The sequence below is a fragment of the Protomyctophum parallelum genome (assembly GCF_964188405.1).
Source record: "Protomyctophum parallelum genome assembly, chromosome: 11".
NCBI classification, from domain to species: domain Eukaryota; kingdom Metazoa; phylum Chordata; class Actinopteri; order Myctophiformes; family Myctophidae; genus Protomyctophum; species Protomyctophum parallelum.
Window position 1 is genome coordinate 35,405,203 of NC_139707.1, and position 27,334 is coordinate 35,432,536.

The window sequence follows — 27,334 nt, forward strand, 5'->3', positions numbered from 1 at the left end:
AAAAAAAAAGACTTTACAGTTTATCTTTTTTTTTGCGGTTGAATGTTCCAGTCATGCTTTTTCAACACAGACACCCTTGTTTTAGGATACTGAAAATACATCTCTCTTTATTCGAGACAGTCTTTTACAATCAAGGCTGGCATAGCTCCCAACCCAGGTCAATGTTTTTTTGGTTGTCCCAAGTGGCCGATAGCTTTTCAAGTCAGCTTAAAACTATATCTTCATACAACAGTATGTGACATAATGGAGCACTTCTAGTTTTGTAAAAAAAAAAAAAAAACAGAAAAAAAGGGGAAAAAAGTGCTATATTTTTCATTACGACCCAGTCATACCAGCCTCTTGCTTTACCAGTCAGAAATGCTTCGTGTTGTCAGTTGTATTTTGCAGTAGTAATGGGCAAGGGGGGGGGGGGGGGGGTGGTTATTTTACAGCAGTCGTATCCAATCAGAGAGAGAGAGAGAGAGATGTGGAGACTCAGGATCGGGTCTGGTTGGTGTTGATCATGATGTTGGGCAGGGCGTTGCGTCGCTTCCTCCAGGGGCCCAGGTCGCGGGCATACCTCTTGATCTGACGGAACCACTGCTGCGTGCGGGACTTGTCGGTGGCCCGGAAGACAAAGGACTCCCGGCGGATGTCTAGGACCTCGAACGTGTCCTCGCAGTCGGGCTCGGCGGACACCACGCAGTTCCCCAGGCGGATGGGCTCCCGCAGCACCGCAAACTTCCCGCTGCTCTTGTCCTTGATGAGCACCAGGACGCCGTCCCAGACGGTCTCCGTCCCCCCGCCTCTGTCCCCCTGGTCGCCCCTGATGTTCCCAAGTTCGGGACCCTGCATCCCCGGGCCTTCCCCACCGGTCCCCCGCTGTGTCCTCACCATCAGCAGACTCTGCACGTTCTGGAACTTGAGCGCCTTGCTGCCCTTCTTCACCCACTGCCCGTCGGCCGGCTGGGACAGCTGCAGGGGCCCCTCCATGACGAAGCGCGTGTTCTCCCGCGCCCAGCCCACCGTCTTCAAGGACACCTCCCGCATCTCGATGTTGATGACCTCGCGGTTCTTCCGGCTGTCGCGGCGGAAGGAGCGCAGGGACCAGGTGGTGGTGACGCCGCCGGTCGTCCCGCCGCCGCCGCCGCCCTCCTGCTTGGTCTTCATGTTGATGTGCTCCAGGTGGGACTCCACGCGGCTCTTGGCCTCGCGCAGCCGCCCGTGGTCCGGGTGGCACTCGGTGGTGGCCTTGCTGATGCGGCTGAGCAGCAGCGGGTACTTGGTGACGCGCTGGAGCGGCGCCATGAGGAAGGAGCGCAGGTTCATGCGCCGCAGCGCCGTGTTGTCGTTCTGCGACGCGTCCAGGAAGATTCTACACACAGAGAGAGAGAGATGTGGGAGACGAGAGAGAGACATATGAGCAGTGTTGATTTTGACAGCAAATTGAGATTTTTTGTTTAGTTATTTATTTAGTCTATGGAATGAAACTTTGTTTCAAACTTAGTTTTAGAGTCACATTTTAGTCACCTGGAATGTTTCAGTGTTTGTATGTTGTTTTGGCGGGCCTTGATGCCGTTGTAAAGGCTGATTTTACACTTGCCGATCTACAAGCTGACAACGCGTCGCAGCTTGTAAATCTGCTATTTTCAGCATGCAACCAAGTGTAAAATGCCTTATACAGGATCTCTTGTCCACTAGTCCCTTCCAAACATTTCTATTTCTATTTGTTGACGAAATTGTCAGTATATTTAGTCTTTAGTTTTCATTTCGTTTCCGTTAGTGGAAAAAAGGTAGTCGTCGAACATTTTTCGTCTTAGTTTTATAGTCGACGAAATCAACACTGGATATGAGCCTAAAAAAAGCAGATCCAATTCATCAGCGAAACCATAATAAATATATTGCTCGTTTTATATTCAATAAATATATTATATATTCCATTCATGAGTTGTTCCTGACTGAGACATGCTTACAATTTGTGTGTCTTGGGATATAAATCCTGCGTTGATTAACGGGAACAGCGGCCTCAGTAACAGGGCTGTGTCTGGGCTTAAAAATAGCAATGATTTCAGCTCTTGTTCTCAAATTAGATCCTGTTCTGAATTAATGATAGCCTCCTGTCTCTTCCATTAGGAATCACACAGCACAGAGCCCTGAAGAAACACAGCTCCTAAAGCGACTTTAAATTACCCAAGAAATAAAAACCAAGAATCCTGAAAGTTAAATGGAAGTAAACTATTCAAATAAACAATTTACTCTCCACCGTTCAGGTTCCAGGAGGTGATAAAGACCTAATTAAATAAGTCTGATGTGTGCCCAACTGAAAACCACTACCGTTCATTACATTACCCACACAACCCTTACACTAAACATTTAAATGAAGCTCTCAACATGGTTTAATAGCACAAAGACACATTGTGCAGCAGTACATACATACATTTCTGTTTGCAGATATTATACACGAACTATTCTACAAATACCTTCTAAATCCTGACAGTTTTCTCGGAAAACCTATGTTTCTAAGGTCAGTGGTTCTCAATGTTTTCCATGTCAAACAAGGACCCCCAAAAATGTATGTAATTGGCCACCGACCCCCATCTGACAATATGTTGTTCATGGGACCAAGTTGGCTGAGCTGCATGAGTCCACAGTGTAAAGATGAGTGGGTTGATTATATCCCTGGACCCTCCCTACATTAGGTGGTTATCCTCGGAAACAGGCGGAATTGGGTAATAAAAGATTACCTTTTGATTTATAACAGATCAGTTGCGGTCGAGTGAAATAATACATAATTAATGTGAAAACTATTAATTTGGTGTGTTCTCCTCTTCCCATTCTGTCCGCCAGTTCTTCTTTTTATTTTTATATATATATAATTTTTATCCCATGATTTTGTAACCCATTTTTTACCCCTGTGTCAATTATCTAATGTGATCCTGGGCTCTACACACCCTCCACCAACCTGGGGAGAGCAACGGACTTGAACTCATGCTTCCATGTCCGCCAGTTCTTTACTCGTCTGCTCATGTCCAATCGACAACAGTCAAACATGCACAGTGTGTAATGTATGCGACACACAGCAGTAACTTCATTTATTATTTAACCCATTCTGGACGGGAACCCCTTTTGGTGTTTTAAGCATCATATTATACTTTAGCTATTGAAAAATAGCAGATCTACAAGCTCATAGTGCGGTGTGTGTGTGTGTGCCTGTGTCCAGCTCGTTAATGCATCAAGGCAATTATGTTTCTGCAACTGTCAAATAGGTCTTCTACATGTATTCTTACAAATTTTCGTGCCACTCAGCATGTAGCGTCAGAAACCCACACGCTTTTTATTTCCAGGGAGAAAAAAAAAGTCTGGGACAGAGTCCACTTCAATTCGGCATAGAGTAGCGGAAACATCGATCACTCTCTGCTGATTTCTGATCGTCTGCACCTTTGTTAAATTGCCGCACACACGTACACTTCTCTCTCTCTCTGTCGCTCTAAGTTAATTAATTAGTCTCATGTCGTGCAGCTGCGTCTAGATTCTCCTGGCGGATCCCGCCGTGAGCTGCCGATGCCATAGAAAGCATTAGGTAGACCCCAGGCTACTCAGCAGGGTGTGATATGTCTTGTTGCACCAACGTTGACGCGCGTCGTCCCTAGTGATTCAACGCATGGAATTCAATGGCCCAAACCACACCAAAGGGTCAAGACGGGCCCCCCTTTTGGTGTTTTAAGCATTATATTACACTTTAGCTATTGAAAATAGCAGATCTACAAGCTCATAGCGCGGTACCGAGTGCCGCGCTATGAGCTTGTAGGTCTGTTATTTGTTTTTATCCTGAAAATGTGGCGCAAATCTCTGAATATATATTCTTTCAGAACGAACGTTTTTAACTCAAAACCTTGTCTTGTTTTGTTTTTAACTCAAAATGTGTCCAAAGTCTAGATAACAGATCTACACAATGCGTCGCATTGTGAGCTTGTAGATCGGCTATTTTCAAATGGCCAAAATGTATAGGGTTGAAGTGGTTAATGTATATTTTCTAATCAAAATTAAAATCTAATTGTAGTGAAGTAAAAGTAAAAAATTTGTCTCCGAGATGCAGTGGTAGTAGAAGTAAAAGGACTGGAAATTGGAAACACTCAAGTAAAGTGCAAACACCTCAAAACTGTACTTCAGTAAAAGTACTTTTCCACCACTGGTCATGTGTACAGTATACCTGAGCAGCTCTTTCTCCTTCTCCAGCGTGTTGAGCATGTTGACTGAGGTGGACTGTTGCAGGCAGTAGGTCTGGAAGGCAGGAAGCATGTTGACATACTCCAGGAAGATCTCTCCGATGTACACAGTCAGCAGGTCCTCGTCTCCCTGCAGAGGCGAGGCAAAGCAGAGCGGGGCTCAGTGTGTTGGTCAGCCACCACACACACTCAGCACAACAGACACTCGTAAAAACGCAATAAAACGCGTGCGTGCGTGCATGCGTGCAAGCATGCAGACAAAGTATTCTTGGCCCCCTATCAGGGTCTAATAGCATGTAGAGGAAGGAAACTCAAGTCTATATTATTGAGGGGTAGCTAGCTAGACCCTCCTATATACAGGTTTAATGTCTGTCTGTTAGTTTTGTAAACGCCATCGACAATGAAGGGGAAGATGTACGTCATAATGTGCCTCATTACATCATATTGTCTCTTTATTGTTAATGGCGTTTAATGTTTGTGTTGGTTTGTTTTACACCACCATTACATCACCTAATCAACATGAGTTAGACTTTAATATGGGTATGATTATATTAAAGAAAATGGGGAAACGAGCGTATGGTACATACATACATTATGACTAATGAACTGCACAAATGTAAAATACAATGTAGATACACTAGTCCCTGGATATGCAGAGAATTCGATCGTAAGAATATTGTTGGATTTCTCCAAAGATCAGAGGAGGACTTGTATCTGTTCAATAACCATTTTGGACGTCATGTGGAGTGGACAGATGCAGAACATGGACATGTTTTTTTGTGGCTTTCCCCACTCCTATTTTTATGGAGGGATACATAGTAGGCTGACAGGAAATGGGGAGAGAGATGGGGGGGTGACATGCAGTAAAGGCCGTCGGGATCGGGAGTCGAGCCCGCGGCACACTGCCAGACTGGATTACCAGCCAAGGTGCCTGGACCGCTGAGCCACGGCCCAGGCCAGAACATGGACATTCTGGAAGTGTTACAGGCAGCTAGTAAACCGTCGCATGGTTATGGTATATAAAGTAGATCCCACCAACACTGGAGCAAGAGATGTACAGTATGTGATGGGGGGAAAAGAAACCCTCACATTTTAAGATTTGCCAAGAAGAGAGGACTGAGCACGGAAACAAACCAGGCAATACCAAAAAAACACTGGATAAACAGAATATGATTGTCTGTTGACACTTGAGTCATTTTCAGTCATTTTAGTTACTGTAGTCAGTACTAGTCACTTCAGATCAGCACAGCTGTATTGCATCGTAGTATTTGAATCGAGAATCATTTTGAATAGACAATCGTTTTGAATCTGGATAAGAAAATGCTTTAGAATTAAAAAAAAAAAGATTTTGAATCGAATCGTGACCCCAAGAATCGGAATCGAATCGTGGGACACCCAGAGATTCACAGCCCTACGTGTGACTGTGAGTGCATGCGTCACCTGGTCAAAGGCCTGGTCAGCCCTACGTGTGAGTGCATGCGTCACCTGGTCAAAGGCCTGGTCGATCACAGCCCTACGTGTGAGTGCATGTGTCACCTGGTCAAAGGCCTGGTCGATGCTGTCCTACGTGTGAGTGCATGTGTCACCTGGTCAAAGGCCTGGTCGATGCAGCCCTACGTGTGTGAGTGCATGTGTCACCTGGTCAAAGGCCTGGTCGATGCAGCCCTACGTGTGTGAGTGCATGCGTCACCTGGTCAAAGGCCTGTTCGATGTGAGTGCATGCGTCACCTGGTCAAAGGCCTGTTCGATGTGAGTGCATGCGTCACCTGGTCAAAGGCCTGTTCGATGTGAGTGCATGCGTCACCTGGTCAAAGGCCTGTTCGATGTGAGTGCATGTGTCACCTGGTCAAAGGCCTGTTCGATGTGAGTGCATGTGTCACCTGGTCAAAGGCCTGTTCGATGTGAGTGCATGCGTCACCTGGTCAAAGGCCTGGTCGATGCTGTCCTGCAGGTGCTCGGTGAAGCGCTCGTTGACCTGGATGAGCTCCTGGACGTTGCCGAACACCACGCTCAGGTGCTCGGCGGTCAGCAGGCCGGCGCTCTGCATGGGGCAGTAGAACTCCTCCCGGATGATGCGGAGGTCCTCGCCGTAGCTCGACTCCGTGTTCAGGAACTCCAGGATGGCCTCCTTGCGCTCGGTGCGCAGCTTGGAGCAGCGCTCGCACATGCTGCTGACGACCCCCTCGCCGTTCCGCAGCTCCCGGGAGGCTCCTCCTCCTCCTCCTCAAATTTACACATTTTACAATTTGAGGCATTTAGCAGACGCTCTTAATCCATTTATATTAGGCCTAATGTCAAATTAAAAAAAAAAAGTCTTCTAAATCCTGACAGTTTTCTGAAAAACCTTATGTTTCTGTACCATATTTTTCAATAGCTAAAGTTTAAAACATCAAAAGGGGTTCCCGCCCAAAATGGGTTAATCCAGAGCGACTTGGCAATACATCACATACATAAAAAAAGTAGTTATCATGAAACATGTGTAAGCTAAGAACGTAACAATATCTATATAATGAAACTATACTATATGAACTATACATACTATATTATACTATACATACAGGGCTCCATTTTCGTCACCGCTAAACCCCTTATCCCTAAACTTCTTTGCCTTTTATTTTTTTTACTATTTTGAAAAACATTTTTGAATAGTTCAACTAGCCAATCTACATTGACACGTTGTGAGCTTGTAGACTGGCCATTTTAACTATTCAAAAAAGTTTATCAAAACAGTACAAAATGGCAAAGAAGTTTAGGGATAAGGGGTTTAGCGGTGACGAAAATGGAGCCCATAAACTTTAACCCAACCCGTTTTGGTGTTAGCATTATGTTATGCTTTAGCTATTTAAAAATAGCAGATCTACAAGCTCATAGCGTGCCACCGAGTGGCGCGCTACGAGCTTGTAGGTCTGCTATTTTTGAAAAATCGAAGAACGATTGACGTAGAAGACATTTTTAGAATCTGATCTCAGGTCAGAATGGGATAAAGTATATATATACCTCCTCCGAGGTCCCTCTGGCCGCAGTCGGGGCAGGGCCGCTGGGCCTCCCAGGCCCGGAGCGAGGCGGACGGCCGCTTCCAGCCGCGGGGGCCTCCTCCCAGGCCGCCCGGGCCCGGGCCGATGCCGCTGTCCGCCCGCTCCACATCGACCCCGCCGCGGCTGCGCCGGTGGTGGTGGTGGTGGTGGTGGCGCCGGGGCTCGCCGCCGCAGTCGTCCTCCTCGCGCTCGTCGCTGAGGCCCACCACGCCGCTGTCGGCGCTCAGGCTGCTGACGGTGCTCCAGCGGTGCTGCTGCTGCCCCGCGCGCGTCGCCGCGCTCAGACCGCCGCCGCCGCCCTGGCGCTCCTCGCCCCGCGGTTCCGAGCGGCCGCGCAGCGCGGCGGGAGCTGTGTGGTGGAAACGATTGGAGGAAACACAGGACGGACAGACGAGTCATTCGGGGTCTCCTTCTTATCAATTTGTTCTGGTAGATAATTTGTTCTCGTCGTGTCCTCTTATCTTTCTTTAACCTGCCACGTTCTTATCTGTCCCTGTCTGTCTTTGTAAGCTTCCTTGTGTGCGAGTGCGCACGCACACACACACGCACGCACTTCCAATCCACACACCCACAGACACATACACTACACCACACCACAGTAAATAGTTGACGAGGGCCTTCTTTTGCCCAATTTTGTGTGTCTGTGTGTCTGCGTTTCCAGACCTGAGCAGACAGGCGCGGCCAAATGAAGCCGTCTGCCGGTGTCTCTTCCGGGTTTTTACACAGCTGGTGGATGGGAAAGAAGCTCCACCCACGCGGCTGAATGCCGCGACGGCCAGATTCCCGGAAACGCTTGGCCCCCCGCGGCATTCTGCCGTGTGGGTGGAGCTTCTTTTCCATCCATGGCCAGCTGTCTAAAAAAACCCGGAAAAGACGCCGGCAGACAGCAGAAAACGGCCGCGCCTCTCTGGTATAGGTCTGGCAACAGCTTGTGGGGGTCTACCACGGAAATGATTTGATTGGCTCGGCACGGAATGTGCATGGTGATGTGTGATCATAAGAGCACCCCTCACTTCACACAAGTGTGATTTTTGAGGGGCGCTAGCCCCTCCCGTGTACCAGCTTTCCGGGTTTGTGTAAACACGAACATTGAAGACGGAAAAGTGAGGATGCAAAATTGCGATTGGCCAGAATGAGATGATGATGTATGATGATAAGAGCGCCCCCCCCCCCTCACTTTACACGCTGTGATTTTTAAATGAACATTGAGAATTTTACACACAATTTAAATTGAACTCAAGTTAACAACATACAGTAGGTACATACCGTACGTATACATCATGAGCACATAAACTTCTCTATCAATGTGTTTTCATGAGTAGGGGAGGATTTAGACAACATGCTTTAGAAGGGAGGGGATAAATAACCAATAAAACCTTGATGATCACGATTAGGTGCCAGGCCTATAAAGGCTGCATTTAAACTATATATATGTAGCGTCTTACATTCACACACACTGAAGGCGGAAGCAACATCAGGAGCAGTTAGGGGTCCAGTGTCTTGCTCAAGGATGCTTCGGCCCTAAGCCCTCGACCCTCGCCCTACACACTTCCACTTGGTTTGAGCATAGATATATAAATAATAGACGGCACCGGGATTCCCCTCGCCTCCAGCGCCGTCTCTATTATTCATATATCTATGCACAAAGCAAGTGGAGGTGTGTAGGGCGAGTGGCGAGGGCTTAGTTTCAAAAAGGGGGATTTGACACTAGTTGTGTATACATTAACTCAAGTACTGTACTGAAGTACAATGTTGAGGTATTTGTACTTTATTGGAGTATTTCCAGTTTTACTTCTACTCCACTACTCATCTCAGAGGCAAATATTGTACTTTTACTCCACCACATTTTATTTGAAAACGTTGGAGACTGGTTACTTTGTACATTTTGATTAATTGCACCCTAGGGGTTTATGAATAATTAGGCTCAAACATGCCCTGATTTGCCTGCATGTGGACTGTGATGTAACAGTCCACAAATCCTATATATGACATAACAATTTGCCAGCAGGTGTCACTGTTGAGGGAAACCTTTCGATTCCCGATCTATACGTGAGCCACTGCCCTTCTATAAATGTTGGCTAACAATGCATAGACAGATGCTGAACCTGCCAAGAGGGAAACAGCTTTTTATGCAATAAGGTCAATCGTTATCACACCTTATTGAGTGACACAACACTGGACCAAACACCTTCCTTTGTGAGTGAAGCTCAGGGTATTAGCACCGGAATTAGGAATCGAAAAGAGACCAAAGGCTAAAATATTCACGGTCAATGTAGTTGCCTAAAGGGAGGCGCGCAAAAAGTGGACACAGCTTTTAATAATTAATCTCAGTATTAAGTGGGGCAGATTGTATAAAATGCCAGGCTTTGTTTTTGCTGCATGCACGGGGCCCGCTGAAAATCTTCCCATTTAGATTTCGCACGCAATCATGATGATTCACACCCTCCTGCGTGCAATTATTTTTATTTATTTTACATTTAAAAACAAACCAGGGTTGACCAAAGGGCTGGACAAAACACACTCACACACACACACACACACACACACACACACACACACACACACACACACCCCCACAGTGAGGCATAATTATGGTTTTCTAAAAGGCCAGGGAGAACTTTATTTAATTTTTTTGCCCTCAGCAGATTTGGTCTGGCACCGCTCAGTTGTGATTGGATCTCCCTCCCTCCGAAGTATAGCGAGGGACCAATCAGGGAACCAGTATGCAAATATGGGGGGCAGGTATATCATCAGATAAATGTTTTTAAATTAAGCCCCTTGGAAATGCAGGTCTTCCACACTACCTATACCTATATCTATGCAGTGATATCAGACTGGCCATGCCAGGCTAGGAAGGAGGGGCTCAGAGCAGACCCACACGCATGCAACTCGAGGACGCACGCAGATTGTGAGTGACTCGTTAGAGTATTCCAGAATAATTTGTTATCAGGATCGGCTTGCTGCATTTTGGTGCCCTGTTGGAAGTGGTTCCCCACGCACAAGTGTGTGCTGTGCGTGTGCCGGCCTAGAGTCGGCACTGAGCCACGAAATACCTGTGGTGGATATTCAGAACTCTGCTAGCATAACCTCAGGAACAAAGACTCTCCCAAGTGAATTCTGTCCGTCTTGGAACTCTTGACCAAACCAACCCCTATACATCTGAGCAGCGCATCACTCCGGTCGTTTTAACGGACCCCTCACCAACCTTAATACACTATACCAGTGCTGTAGTGTAGCCGCTAGCTCGCCAGTGCCAGACGTTTTTGAAAAAACTCCTAAAATGGCCGACAATCAGTTCCGGTTCAAACACTAGTAAACTTTCCGCTAGCTTTTTCACAAGGTGATTTTTCGCGAGGTGATCGGATCGGGCGATAATAGCTTTTGGCACATCTAAGTCAAATTAAGCTCTAATCAAGCCCCCGAATATCGCATTTTGAAACAGATTATGAGCCGTAATGCACATAAAAGGTCACATTAAAAGGTCATCCCGCGGCCATGACGAGGGGTTTATATATAAATACTCACCGCTGTCTCGGTCTCGGTCTCTGTCCCGGCGCTGGCTGTGGAGCCGGGCGGCCGCAGCGATCTTCATCTCCAGCTGCTTGCGCTTGGCGGCGTCGGCCGGCATGGGGTCGCTGTAGTGGGGCCGGAGGCGGCACTCGCGCTGGCTCCTCGCCGTCCTCGCCAGCTCATAGGCCGCGTCTGAGCTGGAGCGCCTGCAGCCCAGCCCAGGGTGCTGCGTGATTGGACGAAAAGAAACGTATAAAAGCGTCAAGTGGATCCTGGACACAGCTAAACCTAATAATTCAATATTGCAAACATTCTTTCACAGAGAGGCTGAGATTTGACAGTTTGTAGCGGTCTACAGTACTTGCGCGCTCTGCTTGCGCACTAGTAGGCCATTTATGGCCTACTAGTGTGTGCAACAAGCAAGTAGGCACTCGACAGAGTGCAGTTCTAGTTTCTGATAGTTTCTGTTAACCCCATTCAGGAGTTAAGATTTTGGTGTTTTAAAACATTTTGTTGCCAAGCTTGTAGATCTGCTTTTTTTTATCGTGAGTGCAAATCTTTTAATGTATATCCGTTCACAGCAAACGTTTTTAACTCAAATCTTTGCTTCTGCGGGTGTCCCTGGAACAACATATTTTCAGATGGTGGTCCATGGCCAATACAGATAATTCTGGGGGTCCTTGATATGAAAAAGGTTGAGCACCATGAAACTGTTGGATAGATAATAGAACATGTTAAAGCAACGCTATCGTAGGGGAGTGTAAGATGGCGTTGCATCGACGGCGGAAACCTCGTCCAGATTCCTAATGTGATTGCATAATAAACACAGCCAGGATATCCCTGATATCAGATCAGGCAGCGCGCCGGCGATATGCCGGGGACAAACTCTCAGACTGAAGCACTCAAACATAATGTGGCGTATGGTCGGAAAATTACACGTCTAATGAAACAGGCTCAGCCTCCAAGATATAGAACAAAGGTCTCCCGAGAGAGAGAGAGATAAGAGAGAGAAAAACAACTTGCAGCAATGTGTCTTTCAAGGTGCTGTATAAGCAGAGGAATTCTCTGGCACACATAGCAAAACGCCGTGCATATCCAAGGATGTCTCTCATCCTTCACAAAAATCATCCTGCCCTCTCTCTGCTAATGGCTCGTACACGGTGTACGGCACGACATTTGCTCCCATATGCTGTCGGAGAGCATTTTTTTGGCGCTCGCCGACAAAACTCCCCGATCTAGACGCAAGATCGGGGCTTTGAGGTTTGATCGCAGAGGTTTTGCTCGCTGTGTGTGTGTGTGAAAGGCTCTGCGAGAAGATCCAGCGCCGGTTGAAAGCACTCGCCTACGCCTTCCCGTCAGCGTTTCTGAATATCTAGCAGGTTTGATATTTGGCTCTCTCACCGACTGTACAGTACATCATACAGTATGAACTGGGTTGCGACCGCATCCCGAGAAGGCCTGTATTACAGCCAATGAGAGCACAGGACAACTGTGCTCACTGTCTGTCTGTCTGTCTGTCTGTCGACTAATAATGTTGCCCTAGTTTCGGCTTTGGTGGTGGGTGAGAAAGCCTTCATCCAATCAGCATAGAGGGGGCCTTCCTCCAATCAGGATTGAGTGGGGGCAAGCCTTGGTGGTGCTGTTGGCCTGTTGCGTGTCTGTCCGTCCATCTGTAGCGCGGCACCGAGTGCCACGCTATGAACTTGTAGGTTAATTGTGAAAATGTGGCGCAAATCTTTGAATATATATTCTTTCAGAACGAACATTTTAACTCAAATCTTTGCTTCCGGGGGAGTCCCTGGAACAAAACATTTTCAGATGGGGGTCCGTGGCCAAATACAGATAATTCTGTGGGTCCTTTACATGGAAATGGTTGAGCAAATGGGTTAAAACTCCTACAGTCTGCAGGGGCCACACGGCCCTTGGGATTGGACCCCATGGGGTGAAAGTTCAAAGGTCCTCACTATGACACATGACACCTTTTGTATAGATACTGGTCTGGTGGCCTCTAATCACCAAATCTCTAACGATATTGACGTTCACATGATTGATTCTATGACCACCCTCCCTCGCCACCCCCCCCCCCCCCCAACCCTTGATGCTGGCAATTCCTTGAACAACAACAACAGCCTTTAGCTGTGCATCCCTATAGCAGCCTAAAGGACTCAGGAAAGGGTGTACATTTTCACAACACCGCATGACAAAGCGGACGTGCAGCTATAGGACATACACTAGTACACACAGGCCACAATATAGTCCATGTCAGGGAATAGTTGGTGTCACAACGCGTCGCAATGCGACGTGCTGGGAGCTTGTAGATCGGCTATTCTTTTCTATATATTTTTTTTTTACATTTTAAAATTAAGATATCCAAAAATCCCAAATGATAGACTATAAAGTCTCTTAATCACGATATCGATCATAAAATATCAATATTATCGTCCGCCGCGTGGAAGCATTCATTCTCCATCGTGGAAGGTCGCCGGTTTGCAATGACACCACCACCGCCAACCTATAAACCTTTAGTCGTTGAACTGTGACATCTGTCACCTACTGTATATGTGCCGCCACCCCTCCTGACTTTTACACATGACGACTGCAATACAGCAAAGCACCCCCCCAACCCCCCCCCCAGTCAATCGTATACATGCTCTCAGCCCCTTGCAGAGAGCGAGAGGCGGCGAGTCAGAGACATTATGGCTGGTGTGACAGCCTCCCCAGACCCACCGAGAGGAACACACACACACAACATTAGCAGCGGGCTAAAAGGCTAGTGCAAAACAGAGGCGCATGCATGCGGCGGATGGACGGACGGAGAGCAATGAAATGAAGATGCGAGTTACCAGCGGCCGCTGTCGGTCGATTGGGGAGGAGGGAGGGGGGAGACTTAATCCTGCTTCACCGCATCGTCGCGTTTTTTTTTGTTTTTGTGGGGGGGGGGGGGGGGGGGGGAGCGGTGCAGAGAGCCGCAACGGTCGTCCCTGTCAGACTCTCACCACCACCAACCCCTGCATGAGTGTGTGTCCCTATGTGTTTGTGTGTGTGTGTGTGCGCATGCATGCGCACGGGCTTGTGAGAGTGTGTGTGTGTGTGTGTGTCGCAGTCCCCTTGCCTCAACCATCCTTGAATGGTAATGATACCCTGTACTCCTCATACAGTATATACATCTCTGCCGGCAGGCTAGCGGCATCGCGGCAACGACGGAAAAAGACGATGAGCGTGCGCACGTGCGTGCACACGCGCGCACACACACACACACACACGCACAGACAAAGGGGGGCAACTATTGCAATAATAGGCAGAAAGAGAGAGAGAGAGAGAGAGAGGGTCCTTACGCATTCCGCTGGCTCCTCTCCTCCTGCGGCCGTCTCGTCGCTCGCCTCCTCCTCCTCCTCCTCCTCGGTCGCTCCGCTGCAGGCCGTTGCCGTCGCCGCGGTTGCCATGGAGACGGGCGAGGATTGACAGTGGGTCGTGGGGGGGGCGGTGATGTCAGAGCCTCCTCCTTCCCGGTCACCTGACACCCTGACGGGGGTCTCATCGGCCGGGCTCTCTGCACTGCAGCTGGAGAGGAGGAGGGAGGGAGAGGGGGAGAGGGAGAGAGAGGGAGAGGGAGAGAGAGAGGGCGGATGGGGAAAGGGGGGATCGAGGGAAGGAAGGAGGGATGAAAAGGGGAAGGAGGCAAACACAGAGGGGGAGGGAGCGGAAGGTAGGGGGAGAGAGAAAGGGTGAAATAAACGGTTATCAGTGGCGTGCACAGATAGACACTAGGGGGTGCTAGAGCACCGCCTGCCCTTTTCCCTCTGGACAAATGTGGCCTTTTGAAAAGAAAATCAGACCAGTCTGAAGTGAGTGTTGCAACAGCACCCCCTATTGGTACTCTAAACATAGGGACATAGGTTAGTACATAGGGAAAAAAAAATTTACAGTGTGTTTTTTTTTTTTTTTTTCAGGAATCTTTGCAGGGCAAATTCTCTACCTTGGGGTATCTGTTTCAACACGTTTTAGATGGTCATATCTCCTTCAATTATTGTCCAATTTCATTGAATGATACATCATATGAAAGCTTACATTCTGTACTTTAACACATTGTATGCTAGAGTTTTCTATTTGCTCAGGCTTGCTGGTGCTAAGCGATTAACATTGGACTTTTGAACTTTTTAGGGGCCCACAGCGAGGGGCCTCTTATAGCTAGAATCACATCGCATAAATAAAAAGTAGGCCAAACATGTCCACTTCAATTTAAAAAAAAAATTATGATTCTACCATCTTCCATTCTGGAGATATTGACCTTTTTCTAAAACCTGCTTTTGAAGGCACGCTGCTCGCTTGAAAAAACAGCAGAGATATGGAAGGTTGAAGTTGACAGACATTGACAGACAGATATAAAAATGAACACAAATAATATCATATACATACTACACACTGAATGAAAGCCCTGAATGTCTACTTTTAGGAGGAAAACAAATACACATGGTCCCATGTATAGTTTGTCAGTAATTGGCTATTGAATGCAGCTTGCGCCCACCAGAGAGGATTTCAGAAAATGCATGGACCAGAAGAACTATTATATAAAAATCACACCCATGTGAAGTGAGCAGTGCAATGTTGTGCAACATTGCACTGCTCACTTCACAGGGGTGTGATTTTTATTATTATTACAGTAGAAGTATTTTTCTTATGAAAGCAGAGAGTCTTCTGTTTCATACGGTATATAGTATGTACATGTCGCTATAGGCCTTATTTTGTGAATAATGGTTCTTCAGGTCCATGCATTTTCTGAAATCCTCAGAGTATTTTAGACAAGACAAGGAACTGACAACTAAATATTCACAAAATAAGGCCTATACATACTATATACCGTATGAAACAGAAGACTCTCTGCTTTCATAAGAAAAATACTTCTACTGTAATAATAATGAAAATCACACCCCTGTGAAGTGAGCAGTGCAATGTTGCACTGCTCACTTCACAACATTGCACTGCTCACTTCACATGGGTGTGATTTTTATTATTATTACAGTATTAGTTTTTTTCTTATGAAAGCAGAGAGTCTTCTGTTTCATACGGTATATAGTATGTACATGTCGCTATATGCCTTATTTTGTGAATAATAGTTCTATAGGTCCATGCTTTCTCTAATCAGACCAGTGTGTGTCCAGTGGAAACCTCGTATGAATCTGATCTCAGGTCAGAATGGGCTAAAGTTCTCTCTGAAAAAGAGAATTTTATAAATGAAATGGATTCAATAGTCTAGTATTGACAAACAGTATATGGGATATGTGTATTTTATTTGTTTTCCTCCTAAAATTAGACATTTAGGGCTTTCATTCAGTGTGTAGTTGATACTTTATTTATGTTTATATCTGCCTGTCATGATAACGTCATGATGATGATGATTCTATGCACATATGTGATCATTGTCTCAGTAAACAAAATCAACAGATCGTTTGATAGCATAACAGTGACTTGAGAGGTTGACATGTCTGGACATGAACCACAGGAGCGACTCAACTCGCAGTGGGGGGGGGGGGGGTTCCACGACATGTCTGGACATGAACCACAGGAGCGATAAGCGTAGCCAGGCTGGCTGTGATTTCGACAAAATGACAGACAACACGATGGCTTCCGCAGCTTAGGATTGTATTAGTTATCCATTACAAACGGGTCGATTACGTCCCAGACGCCTTATCACTGCAATTGGCTGGCGAAGGCGCTATGGCGATTATGGTGATCAACTGCCGAGAATCTTTTTTCCGAGAATGAGAGTAGCATTGCAAACTGCAAAACGATCGATCGCAACTCGCAGTGTGGGGGGGGTTCCACGGTGTGATATCTGCTAGCCTAGTATACTGCTTCTTTGTCCAAACATGGCTGACGCGACGGCGAAAAAAAGACAGTTGGTCAGATGTATACTGCTTCTCCTATGGCGGTCCTTCGAGAATACGTCATTCGTTTCGCGTATACCTGTCCGTGAAATGGCGATCGACCGTTGGAGATTATTATTGGTTTATATACGGGTTTATATTTCCGAGAATGAGGCGGCAGACCGGTGAGTTGTCGTTGGAAAGAATTAGAGAGGGCTGTGTCGGCGGTGCAAGGCGATCGCAAGGCGCAGTGGGGCCTGGGGGGGGGAACTCAAACTGCCAAAGCGATCAAGAGACTCCCCCCACAAAGCTTCCTCGGGAGAAACCATGTAGAAACAGGAGGGGAGGGGGAATCGAGTGTATTCACAGACACTAGAGTATGGGTAACTCCATTTTAGATGCCCTGACATCTGCGTTGGTCTATGCCGTTGCCGTGCAGACCCATACGTGTAATGGAGGCATTGGAGGAGGGAGCGTCTTCGCCACAGACAGACCTCTTTTCAGGAGGGAGGGGCTTTTTACTCCCGGATCACATATTGGAGCTTCCTGGAGACGAAAGCTGTTATTTTCTTCGGTGTCCTGGAGCATAGGACGTTGATGTACAGTAAGCAATAAAAAAACGTATAAAACGTATACATACGCTTCGCGCGTACGGCGTTCGATATTAATAAAGCGTATGGATACGTTTCCAGCATTTTTTGTGTTAATAATCTGTAAAAATCTGTAATCTGTAAAAATCGAGTTGAGGCACTTTTTGCTGGAGTCTGTCACATATGTGGAGTGGACCATGGTGACATTGATCAATTCTTGATAATAAAAAGCTTCTAATATATTATTTAGTCCCCCAAAATCTATAAATCTCACACTATTAAGGCAACCGGCCCGGTTCCACACGCTGCACAAGGTGCCCTTTTTTCACTTGAGCCCCTCTAAAATGTCTGTGCACGCCACTGACGGTTATCTGGAGAATAGCAGAGGAGGTGCATGGATATAGCATTATGAGTGCAGGCTTTCCTGCGTTGCTCTCCTCCTACTGTCCGTCTCACAGTCTCACAAATTGCTTCCTTTTCCCTCCCCAGACTTTCATCCATTCCTTCTTGTCCCCCTCCTCCTCCTCCTCCTCCCCCTCGAGGGACTTGTGGGTCTGGTCTGGTCCAGCCACCACTGAAGGACCCGGGGGAGCGGTGATTAGACGCATCAGTGGCCATTAACACCTGAACCCCCTTTGACCAAGGTCGCTGACCGGGGGGGCTAGCATGCACACACACACACACACACACACACACGTGCACACAGGCACAGCAACTTAGCAGAAGCATCGTCACGCATTTTCTTGGTTCCTTTGTCGTCTGCTAACTGATTGAGTGGCTGGGTAGACACGCGCGGCACACGGGGGGGGGGGGGGGGCCCGGGCGCGTGCTGCTCAAAGCCCAACCGCTGCTGCTGCGACCCCCGGGGAGGAGGGGAGGGGAGGGGAGGCGGAGCGGACTCGTGCAGGGAGGGTTTCCATGTAGGTGAATTTAGGCTTGTAGGTGGGAGAGGGTCTGCAAAGCCATCTGTATCTGTACATGTTTGTAGTGTGTATTTGTATTGTATGTAATGTTTTACATAATGTGTATTGTATATAGGACTCCCGTCTAAAATGAGATGCTATAGGCCTGGGCCGTGGCTCAGCGGTCCAGGCACCTTGGCTGGTAATCCAGTTTGGCAGCCGCACGGTTCGACTCCCGATGCCGACGGCCTTTACTGCATGTCACTCCCCCATTTCCTGTCAGCCTATACTGTCTGTCCCTCTATAAAAAATAAAAAACTCAACTCAAAAATTATAATAAATGGGGGCACGGTGGCACAGTTGGTAGTGCTGTCGCCTCACAGCTAGAAGGTCCTGGGTTCGATTCCCGCTCGGGACGCTGTGGGTGCTGGCGGCGTGTTTCCTCCTCCGTGTCATCAGTGCCCATACCCGAAGGCGGGGTTGGCGAAAGGGCCTTTCTGTGTGGAGTTTGCATGTTCTCCCCGTGTCCCCTAGGGTAGGTACCCTCACAAAAACATGCAGTAATCCTGGTCTCTAAACTGCCTCCCCCTGGCCAGCCGGGGCGCCTGATGGAGGGGAAAGGAACTGGTTGGAATAACTGTTCCTTCCATGTGCTACGTCCAACCAGGGAAACTCCCCCCTGTCAGGTGTAAAGGAGCAACTTGGACACTCAGGCATGAAGGAAGCATGAGTTCAAGTCCGTTGCTCTCCCCAGGTTGGCGGAGGGTGTGTAGAGCCCAGGATCACATTAGATAATTGACACAGGGGTGAAAAATGGGTTACAAAATCGTGGGATAAAAATTATTAAAAAAATTATAATAAATAAATAAAATGCATACTCTGGATACATTTTGAACTCATTCTGACCAACACTGCGTGACACATGAAGCACAGCTAGGGACCAATGGACAAGACGATCTGCAAATTCCACCGAACAAGATGCTATACGGTATTATGGGACAATGGAGGCAGGATGAGCCATTTGTTGAAAATTATATCCCAAAAACTCAACCATTTATAGCGACAAAAAGAAAATCAACCAGGTGCTCGATGGAGATGCAAAAAAATGATAAAGTAGGGCTGGTGCTTCAAGGATCAGTGGAACTGGAATACTAAAGAAAAAGGCGGCGATCCGAGCACTCAAAAGGTTAAAATGAGGAGAGGGTGGATAAAAATAGATGTACTTTATTTAGAAAAGTTAAAATAAGCCAACATGTTTCGACTCAGAGTCGTACATTTATTTTTTATCAAAGGTACTTGCAAGTACTTGACCTGATGAAGACATGTTGGCTTATTTTAACTTTTCTAAATAAAGTACATTTATTTTTATCCCCCCTCTCCTCATTTTTTTTACCTTTTGAGTTAAAAAGACGGCTTTTCTCCATCAGTGTTGTTTTCGTCGAGTAAAACTATGACGAAAAATGTTCCACTGAAGAAAACTACCGGTGAATGTAAACTAAATGAGAACTAAGCCATGATGACTAAAACTAAGACTAAATATACTGACAATTTATACTATACCGGAGGTTAAGATAATATCACACCCTCTGAACCCAAGAACGTTTTTCCCTTAATCTCGTGACCAGCGCTGACAGTTCAATCATTAACAGGCTATAAGCGTGGTTGGTTGCATGCATGGTTTTGGTGGTGTATCATTAATTTTAACTTTTTTTAAACTGTGTTAATTGGCCACAATAGCCTAATTTGGCCTTAATATGCTGCATGTGCTGCTCCCTTTGATACTGTCTCTGAACATCAACACACCCCATGCACGGTGAATCACCATGAGGTCTCATTAAGTTGACTCTTACATAAACCCAGTGGTGGGAAAAAGTACTCACATTCTTTACTTGGGTAAAAGTATCAATACAGCCGTGATTAAAAATCTACTTGAGTAAAAGTACAAAAATAGTGGTACCAAAAGTACTATAAGTGCTAATTATGCAACTTGTATGTATATGGGTCGGTTTTCACGGACAGAATGTTCGCACATTTATGACATAAATTGTCATTGGTTAAAAATGCAACATCAAAGACAATCTACAGTAGCGTCCATGCACTAAATACAGTATGTGTGCCATGCAGGCCAGGGCCAAGCATGCATGATGTCATTATTAATAAGTGTAATAGGAGCCTCCTAATTTTATCCAATGATGTCCACTGAGGGTCGTGGTCAATGTCAAGTTGGCAGGTGTATTTAATCAGGTCTCAATCAAGCAGCAGGTGTTGCTGACAACAGTTTTCAGACTGTGTTTAGGTGGCTGTGTTGTCTATGCTATGCTGTAGTGACATTACTTTCTGGAGTACACAGTCTCAACTACAACCCAACTGTCGGCAACCACTAGGCTAGTGCCACAAATATACAGTATAGAGCGTATATAGACATTTATTTAAAGACCTTTTAAGCGTCGTACAAAGCCAACTTGAGTTGTGACAAATCATGACAACAAACACAATATCTTGAACCAAACAAATAATTACAAATAAAAGAAGAAAAACAACAAAAAAAGTGTTGTAACCTGCCGTTTTTTTCTTCTTTCTAATTATTTGTTCGGCCCAATTTTTTTTGTTTGTTGTCATGATTTGTCATGACTCGAGTTGGCTTTGTACGATGCTTAAAAGGTCTTTAAATAAATACCTTTTGAAATGTCTATGAGGAAAATGAACGGGGAATAATTTCCTGGGCCCTGGTAGGGGGCGGGACTGCGACGCTCTATAGGATTTGGGCACTACAATAAGGTTTAGAGCTATAAAACATTCAATTGGTTTCCACTTGGAAAAGCTGTGATTAAAAACCTCTCCGTGCCAATATTACCTGTCACACCTCAGATGATGCATGGGAGGTAATAACCTGAAACCTCATTTATTAGCGAATCACCGTGAATGATACGTCACCTCTTACTGCAGCAAGTGTGACATTGAAATTAGCCTGGCTGTCATTTTCTTACGAATTATATATCACTCCTCACAAGGCTCTTGTACATATTTAAAACAGGCAGGTTGCGCTACATTCACTCCCTCGCTGGTGCTGGACAATAGGGGGACAGTTTTCAGCCATTGTTGACCTTCACCAGGTAACAATTAAGACACCTGGTGAAGGCCAACAATGGCCGAAACGTTGTGTTTGTTGAAATGCCATGCGTTTTAAAATAAATGAAACGCTCTGGAGGCAGCAGCCGAGCTGTGTGCGGACTGACTTCTCTTCTTTATAATTCTAAATACACACATAAACAGAAATGTTGCACGTTGTGGGGAATATACAGCGACCTAAACATGACGTTCAAGTCTTTGTTATAGCGGCCATACTGCGACGCTCCAGTATACTTTGCAGTTTATATGGCATATATTCCATAAACGTCTCTCTCTCTGGTGTGTGATAATGTGAATATGAGTCTAACCCATTCAGGACAGGGGAACCCCTTTTGGTGTTTTAAGCATTATGTTATACTTTAGCTATTGAAAAATGTATATATATTCTTTCACAGCGAACGTTTTTTAATTCTTTTTCTTTCTTTTTTTGTGGCTTTCGCCTTTATTTTATATGGAGGGACAGACAGTAGGCTGACAGGAAATGGGGGAGAGAGATGGGGGGGTGACATGCAGTAAAGGCCGTTGGGATCGGGAGTCGAACCCGCGGCACACTGCCAGACTGGATTACCAGCCAAGGTGCCTGGACCGCTGAGCCACGGCCCAGGCCACAGCAAACGTTTTTTTAACTCAGATGGGGGGTCCGGCCCGTGGCCAAATACAGACAATTCTGGGGGTCCTTGCGGACATGAAAAAGGTTGAGCATCACTGACATAATATAAACTGAGTTTTTTTCCTCTGAAAACTGTCATGATTTAGAAGACATTTTGTCTCAAATCAGTTCTCAGGTCTAAATGGGCTAATAACCCGACAAGGAGCCCATCATGAACTACATTGTTATGCAGGGCAGGCTCTGTAGGGGCCATGGGGGGCGCTAAAACAGAGACTTGTTTAGTGGAGTCAATGCCCCCCGGGGAGTGGGGGGGGGGGGGGGGGCATGGATCAAACGGAATATCATGAATAGATCTCCAAATATTAAAATGTTCACCGACCCTGAAGCTAATGGGAGAGGGCAACACTAATATAGATCCACGATGAAGGGGATGCGTGTTGTTGTGATGTCCTCGCTGAGGGTTATGTTGAAAGACGGACCGGAGAATAATGTGGGGACGGAGCGGTGGTCTCTTAGCTGTTGAAGGGTCTTAGTATAAGAGCACTCACTGGTTTACTTTGCATGTGTAAACGCGATCGGCGGACAAAATTCACGCACACACCTAGACAAAGACACAAAGAAATACCCATATATCGCTGAAATCAAATAAAATCACACGCACGCACGCACGCACGAACCGTGACACACGCACGCACGCACGCCCCGTGACTCACGCACGTATACACACACACACACACACACACACATTTCTTTTTTGCTGTCTCCACGAAGAAGCTGAGATCCATGCAGCCATCCATCATCTCCTCCAGCATTGCAGACAAAGAAATGACAGCCAGTGGAGAGAGTAGTGCTGACGGCCGGGCGGGGAGCTATAGAGATAATGCCCTATCTCCTATCTATCACATTCTCAGGACGGGCGAAAGGGGGAGAATCCAAGGCTGTATACTGTAAAATTACTCTGTAGTTCTTATCGTTTTTTAAGCTCCTCGACGTCTGCAGCCCTGAGTGCGTTTTCAGGGTCAGGTATTTTCTACTGGGTATAGACTAGAAGGGCCATGGATGGGATGGACCTCGACCTGGTGCCAAAACACAACCTCACACCTCCTGCCTGGCAACGTCCTCCAAATCGGACAAACGGCGACAGACAGACTGAAGGTTCCATCCGTTCATCCAACAGCATTCATCCAATCCAGGCCAGCTGCCATCAAGAGAGAGAGAGGGAGGGATAGAGAGAGAGAGAGAGAGAGACAGAGAGAGAGGGGGAGAGAGGGAGAGAGAGAGAGAGAGAGAGAGAGAGAGAGAGAGAAACGAAACACAGACCCCTGGCAAAGACACATGTCTTCTTTCCCATGCAGGGAGCCATTCCGGTTATACCTCCTGCAGCTGTTACTGTTACAATAACTGAGATAAATTGATATGCCAACAACACAGACATGAATGCACTGGCAGACGGACGCATACATGCCTTTCACGAGGCACAGACTCACAGTTTCATGTATAGTACACGCACGCACGCACGCACCCACCCACCCACCCACGCACACACACCCTTCAGCACATCAGTCATCAGTCATTTGCCCCCAGTCCTAGATGCCTGCCACATGATCTAATTTCACCGTCAAAAGACATTAATTACACCTTAATCAAGATGAAAACACGCCATTTGGCAAAATACCGCGGTCCCATCAGTAAGGAAGGAAAACCCACGTAATGTTGTGTGATTCCAAATTAAACGTCAGCCAATTGGATCTCTGGCTCCCTTACATTTCAGTGTGAATTTGTAATATCACGTCCAAAATAAGGTATAAACTGGTGCATGCACGCACGCAGTATTTTCCCTGTACCCCCTGGAAGCCCCTCACAGATTTGCTTTAGCTGTTTAAAAATAGCAGATCTACAAGCTCATAGCGCTGTACGAGCTTGTAGGTCTGCTATTTTTGAAAAATCGTGAAAATGTTCCGCACATCTTTGAATATATTATTTCAGAGCCAACGTTTTTAACTCAAATCTTTGCTTCTGGAAGGTCCCTGGAACAACGACTGAAATAGAAACATGGGTTTTTTTTCTCCCGAAAACTGTCAGGATTTAGAAGACATTTGTAGAATCGTTCCCAGGTCTAAATGGGATCCTAATAGCATTCAGGAGACTGTGTAATAGTTGTCTGCAGGCTACGTGTGTCACGATCCGTGACATGTGTTGGTTTTCATGTTTTCCAGTTATGGTTGGTATTTTACTTTTCTGTTGTGTTCCTCTGATTTATATTATACTTATATATGAAGTATTCTGTTCTTGGTTCCTGTTTGAGTTTTGCTTTACCCTTGTGTGCTTATATTTTGTAGAATTGTTCCTAGTGTTTCCTGTCTGCCTTGTTACGGTTTGCCTGCCTTGTCAACCTGTGCTGTGATTAGCCTAGTGTTTCCACCTTGTCCTGTTTGTTCCCCAGCCTATCCCAGTGTTGTTCACCTGTGTCTTGTGTATTTATACCCCCCTGATCCCAGTGTTTCCTGGCTAGTTCATTGTGGTATGTTGTTGCGTGTGTCTTGTCTTGACACCTTTGTGCTTCCAGTGTTTTTGTTTGTATTCTATAGTTCTTTTGAGTTATTAAACTTTTTGAAATGACCTGCTCTGCCTCTGCCTCCTCCTGCATTTGGGTCCTACAAGCTCTCCTGACTTGAACCGTGACAACGTGAGACTAGACGTCCATCCGAACCAACCTCTTCTTGATGAGGTCCAGAGCGGAGCCGATGAGGCCGTCCTTCATCTTGTATATTTTGGCTCCGTAGCGGGACAGCTCGCTCCCTTCCAGCAGCAGGGCGGGACAGCAGCTGGCGGGACGCTCCCAGCTGACCCCGCTGCTGTGATCACTGTTGGGTTTTTAATTGGCACAGCACAAACATTTGATTTAGTTTGAAGTCATATTCGTTTTTAATCATAATATGCAGTTTTAGTCGACTATAAATCTAACGGTTGATTTGGCGTCATAATGGCAAATTTTTACACATAGTGACAGCATGTTGCGCTTGCCAAACAATTGTGTCGTGCTCATTTAGTCGACTATAAATTTGTATCTTGGCGTAAGAACAGGTACGCTCTGAGTAATGGCTAATTTTACACTTAGTGGAAAAAAATGCATGCAACCAAACCTAAAATGACTGAATGTGGGAATGTGGGACCCTGACGAAGAGCCGAAATGCGTTGGTCCTTCTTTTTGTAATGTTCTTTGCCATGCCTTAAACTCTTCAATAAAAAGGCTTTTTTTGCCTTGGATCCTCTTCTTTAATGTTATGATTTAACCTTGCCAACGAGCACCTGTATTCAGTTCAACAAACAAAGGACCCTTTCAATGACTGCATGTCTTTTAGTTCCACTGGATCTCTTTCTTCTCCACTATAACCCCTTGCTCACATTTTAGCCTATAGTTTTTATTTGTTGACGAAATTGTCAATATATTTAGTCACAGACAAACGTATTTTTCGACCATAGTTTCAGTGGATGAAATCGACACCATACCTGTGATGATGGTTCAGGAGAGGCACGGAGATCCCAGCCGGCTCCAGACTGCTCCTCCTGGGCTCCACGCAGCCCCCCTCCTCCTCCCCCTCCTCCGCCGCCATGGCGGAGGCGGGGGTCTCCTCTGTCTGCAGGGGCGAGCGCGGAGCGGGGCCCGTGCGGATGGGCGAGAGCGTGCAGTGGGGGGAGGGGGCCGTCTCTGAGGAGTGTCCGCCCTCACCACCTGTTGTCCTCGGGCCTGTAACGAGCACGGCCAGTTTCAGTTGACGAGGAATTTGTCATAGTGCAAAATCATTGTGACGAATGATTTTGTCGTGTATTTTGGAATTGAGCATTGGAACGTTATGTAAAATAGCCAATGTATACAAGGTCAGAACGCATCGCATCATGAGCTTGTAATTTGTTTTTTGTTGTTACTTTTATTATATTAATAAATATAAAGTGCCCCAAATAGGGACAACAGGTTGAAAAGTGGTTGAAAGAAGCGTGTACAATTATGAGGAAATAATGATGGAAATAAGACATTTCTGTTCATTTATGAACGTGAACAGAGCATGATTCCAAAGATGATGCACATTAACAATTAGCAATTAGCTCAAACAAACAATTGTGATCAGGCAATTATATATAATAATATAACCGTGTGTAATATAATTGTGGCCTATAATAATACCTGTCCATTCTCCTCCTCCTCCTCTCTCTCCTCGTTCTCCGTCAGAGGCAGACGGAGGAGGAACGTCGGTCCGTCCCGAAGGAGCCGTCGTCTCGGCGTCGGGCTGCGCTGCGGACAGCTGCACCTCCTCAGCCTTCTCCGACGCCGCCGTCCCGCTACGACACTCCTCCTGCTGCCTCATCCTCTTGAACTCCTCGAAGGTGGGGATGTGCAGACGCCCCACGGGGGGTCTCCGGGGCTCAGGTGCAGGCGCCGCGGCCGACGCGCGTTTGGCGGCTATGTTGTCCGTGGTGTAGGAAGTCCTAAGAGGCCCCTCCTCCTCCGGGCGCTCTGGGGAGGAGCTGTGGTGGCGGTGGAGAGCCAGCAGGTTGGGCGAGCTGTTCTGCCGCCGCAGCTGCAGCCGCCTCAGCACCTCCTGTTTGATGTCCTCTGGGCTGGTGATGCGCCGCACCGCGCACTGCAGCGGCCTGCAGTGAACAGCCACCGTGGGGACGTGAGGAGGAGGAGGGCCTCCGTCGCGGTCGCACGGCGGCACCTGGACCGTGCCGGGCGCGGCGGGGGACGGTCGCAGCGGATGCTGGGGCTTCAGGGGCTCGGCCGCCGACGACCGGGCGGCGCTGTGGAGGCGGAGCTTGTCCCTCAGGCCCTTCCTGGCCTCCCATTCGTCCGCGCCGCCGGGGAACAGCCACTGGGGGAAGAGGGGCAGGTCCGTCCTGGGGGGCAGGCACCCCCGCCGCCGCGGGTAGAAGGCCAGGCTCTCCGGGTTGGGCATCATCGCCCCGTAATAGCCCGCCTTATTGTTGGAGTCGTCCATCGGGGCCCCCCAGTGGCTGCTGGTGGCGGTGCAGTGGAAGATGAACTCACTGTCCACGCTCCTGTAGGGGACGCCGTACAGACCCGGCGTCTCCGCCTGCTGCACGTTGTTCCAGTTGAGGTTCTCCATGCTCCTGTAAGGCCTGCTGCTGCTGCAGCCACCACTGCAGCCTCCTCCTCCCGATGGGTCGATCATCATCTCGCCGGGGGGGGCCCCCTGGCTGGGAGGGGCCCCCTGCTGCTGCCTGGGGCCCAGGCCGTACCGCATGAGGCCCAGGTTGGTGAGCAGGGTGCTGCTGTTGCACCTGGACATGAGCGTGGGGAAGGCAGCCCCTCCGTCGTGGAGGTATACGGCCGGGTGGTGGGGGGCGCCATGATGGCCCACCCCAGGTCCATGCTGCTGCTGCTGCTGCTGGGAAGAAGAGAAGGAGGAATGATGCAGCGGGTTGGGGGAGAGGAGGGGGAGGTCGGCGATGCAGGGCTCCAGGTCCAT

General features: G+C 47.4%; 1 protein-coding gene across 1 annotated transcript; it reads right to left on the minus strand.

Annotated features, from left to right (window-relative positions):
- Positions 1-430: 430 nt before the first annotated feature.
- Positions 431-27,334, minus strand: arhgef49 (Rho guanine nucleotide exchange factor 49; the record flags this gene model as incomplete). Its single annotated transcript, XM_083776774.1, has 9 exons — positions 431-1,354; positions 4,190-4,335; positions 6,124-6,425; positions 7,203-7,589; positions 10,766-10,976; positions 14,086-14,311; positions 24,560-24,709; positions 25,356-25,593; positions 26,029-27,334. The coding sequence occupies 9 exons, from the start codon at positions 27,332-27,334 to the stop codon at positions 475-477; spliced, it is 3,846 nt and encodes a 1,281-aa protein (XP_083632900.1). The 3' UTR covers positions 431-474.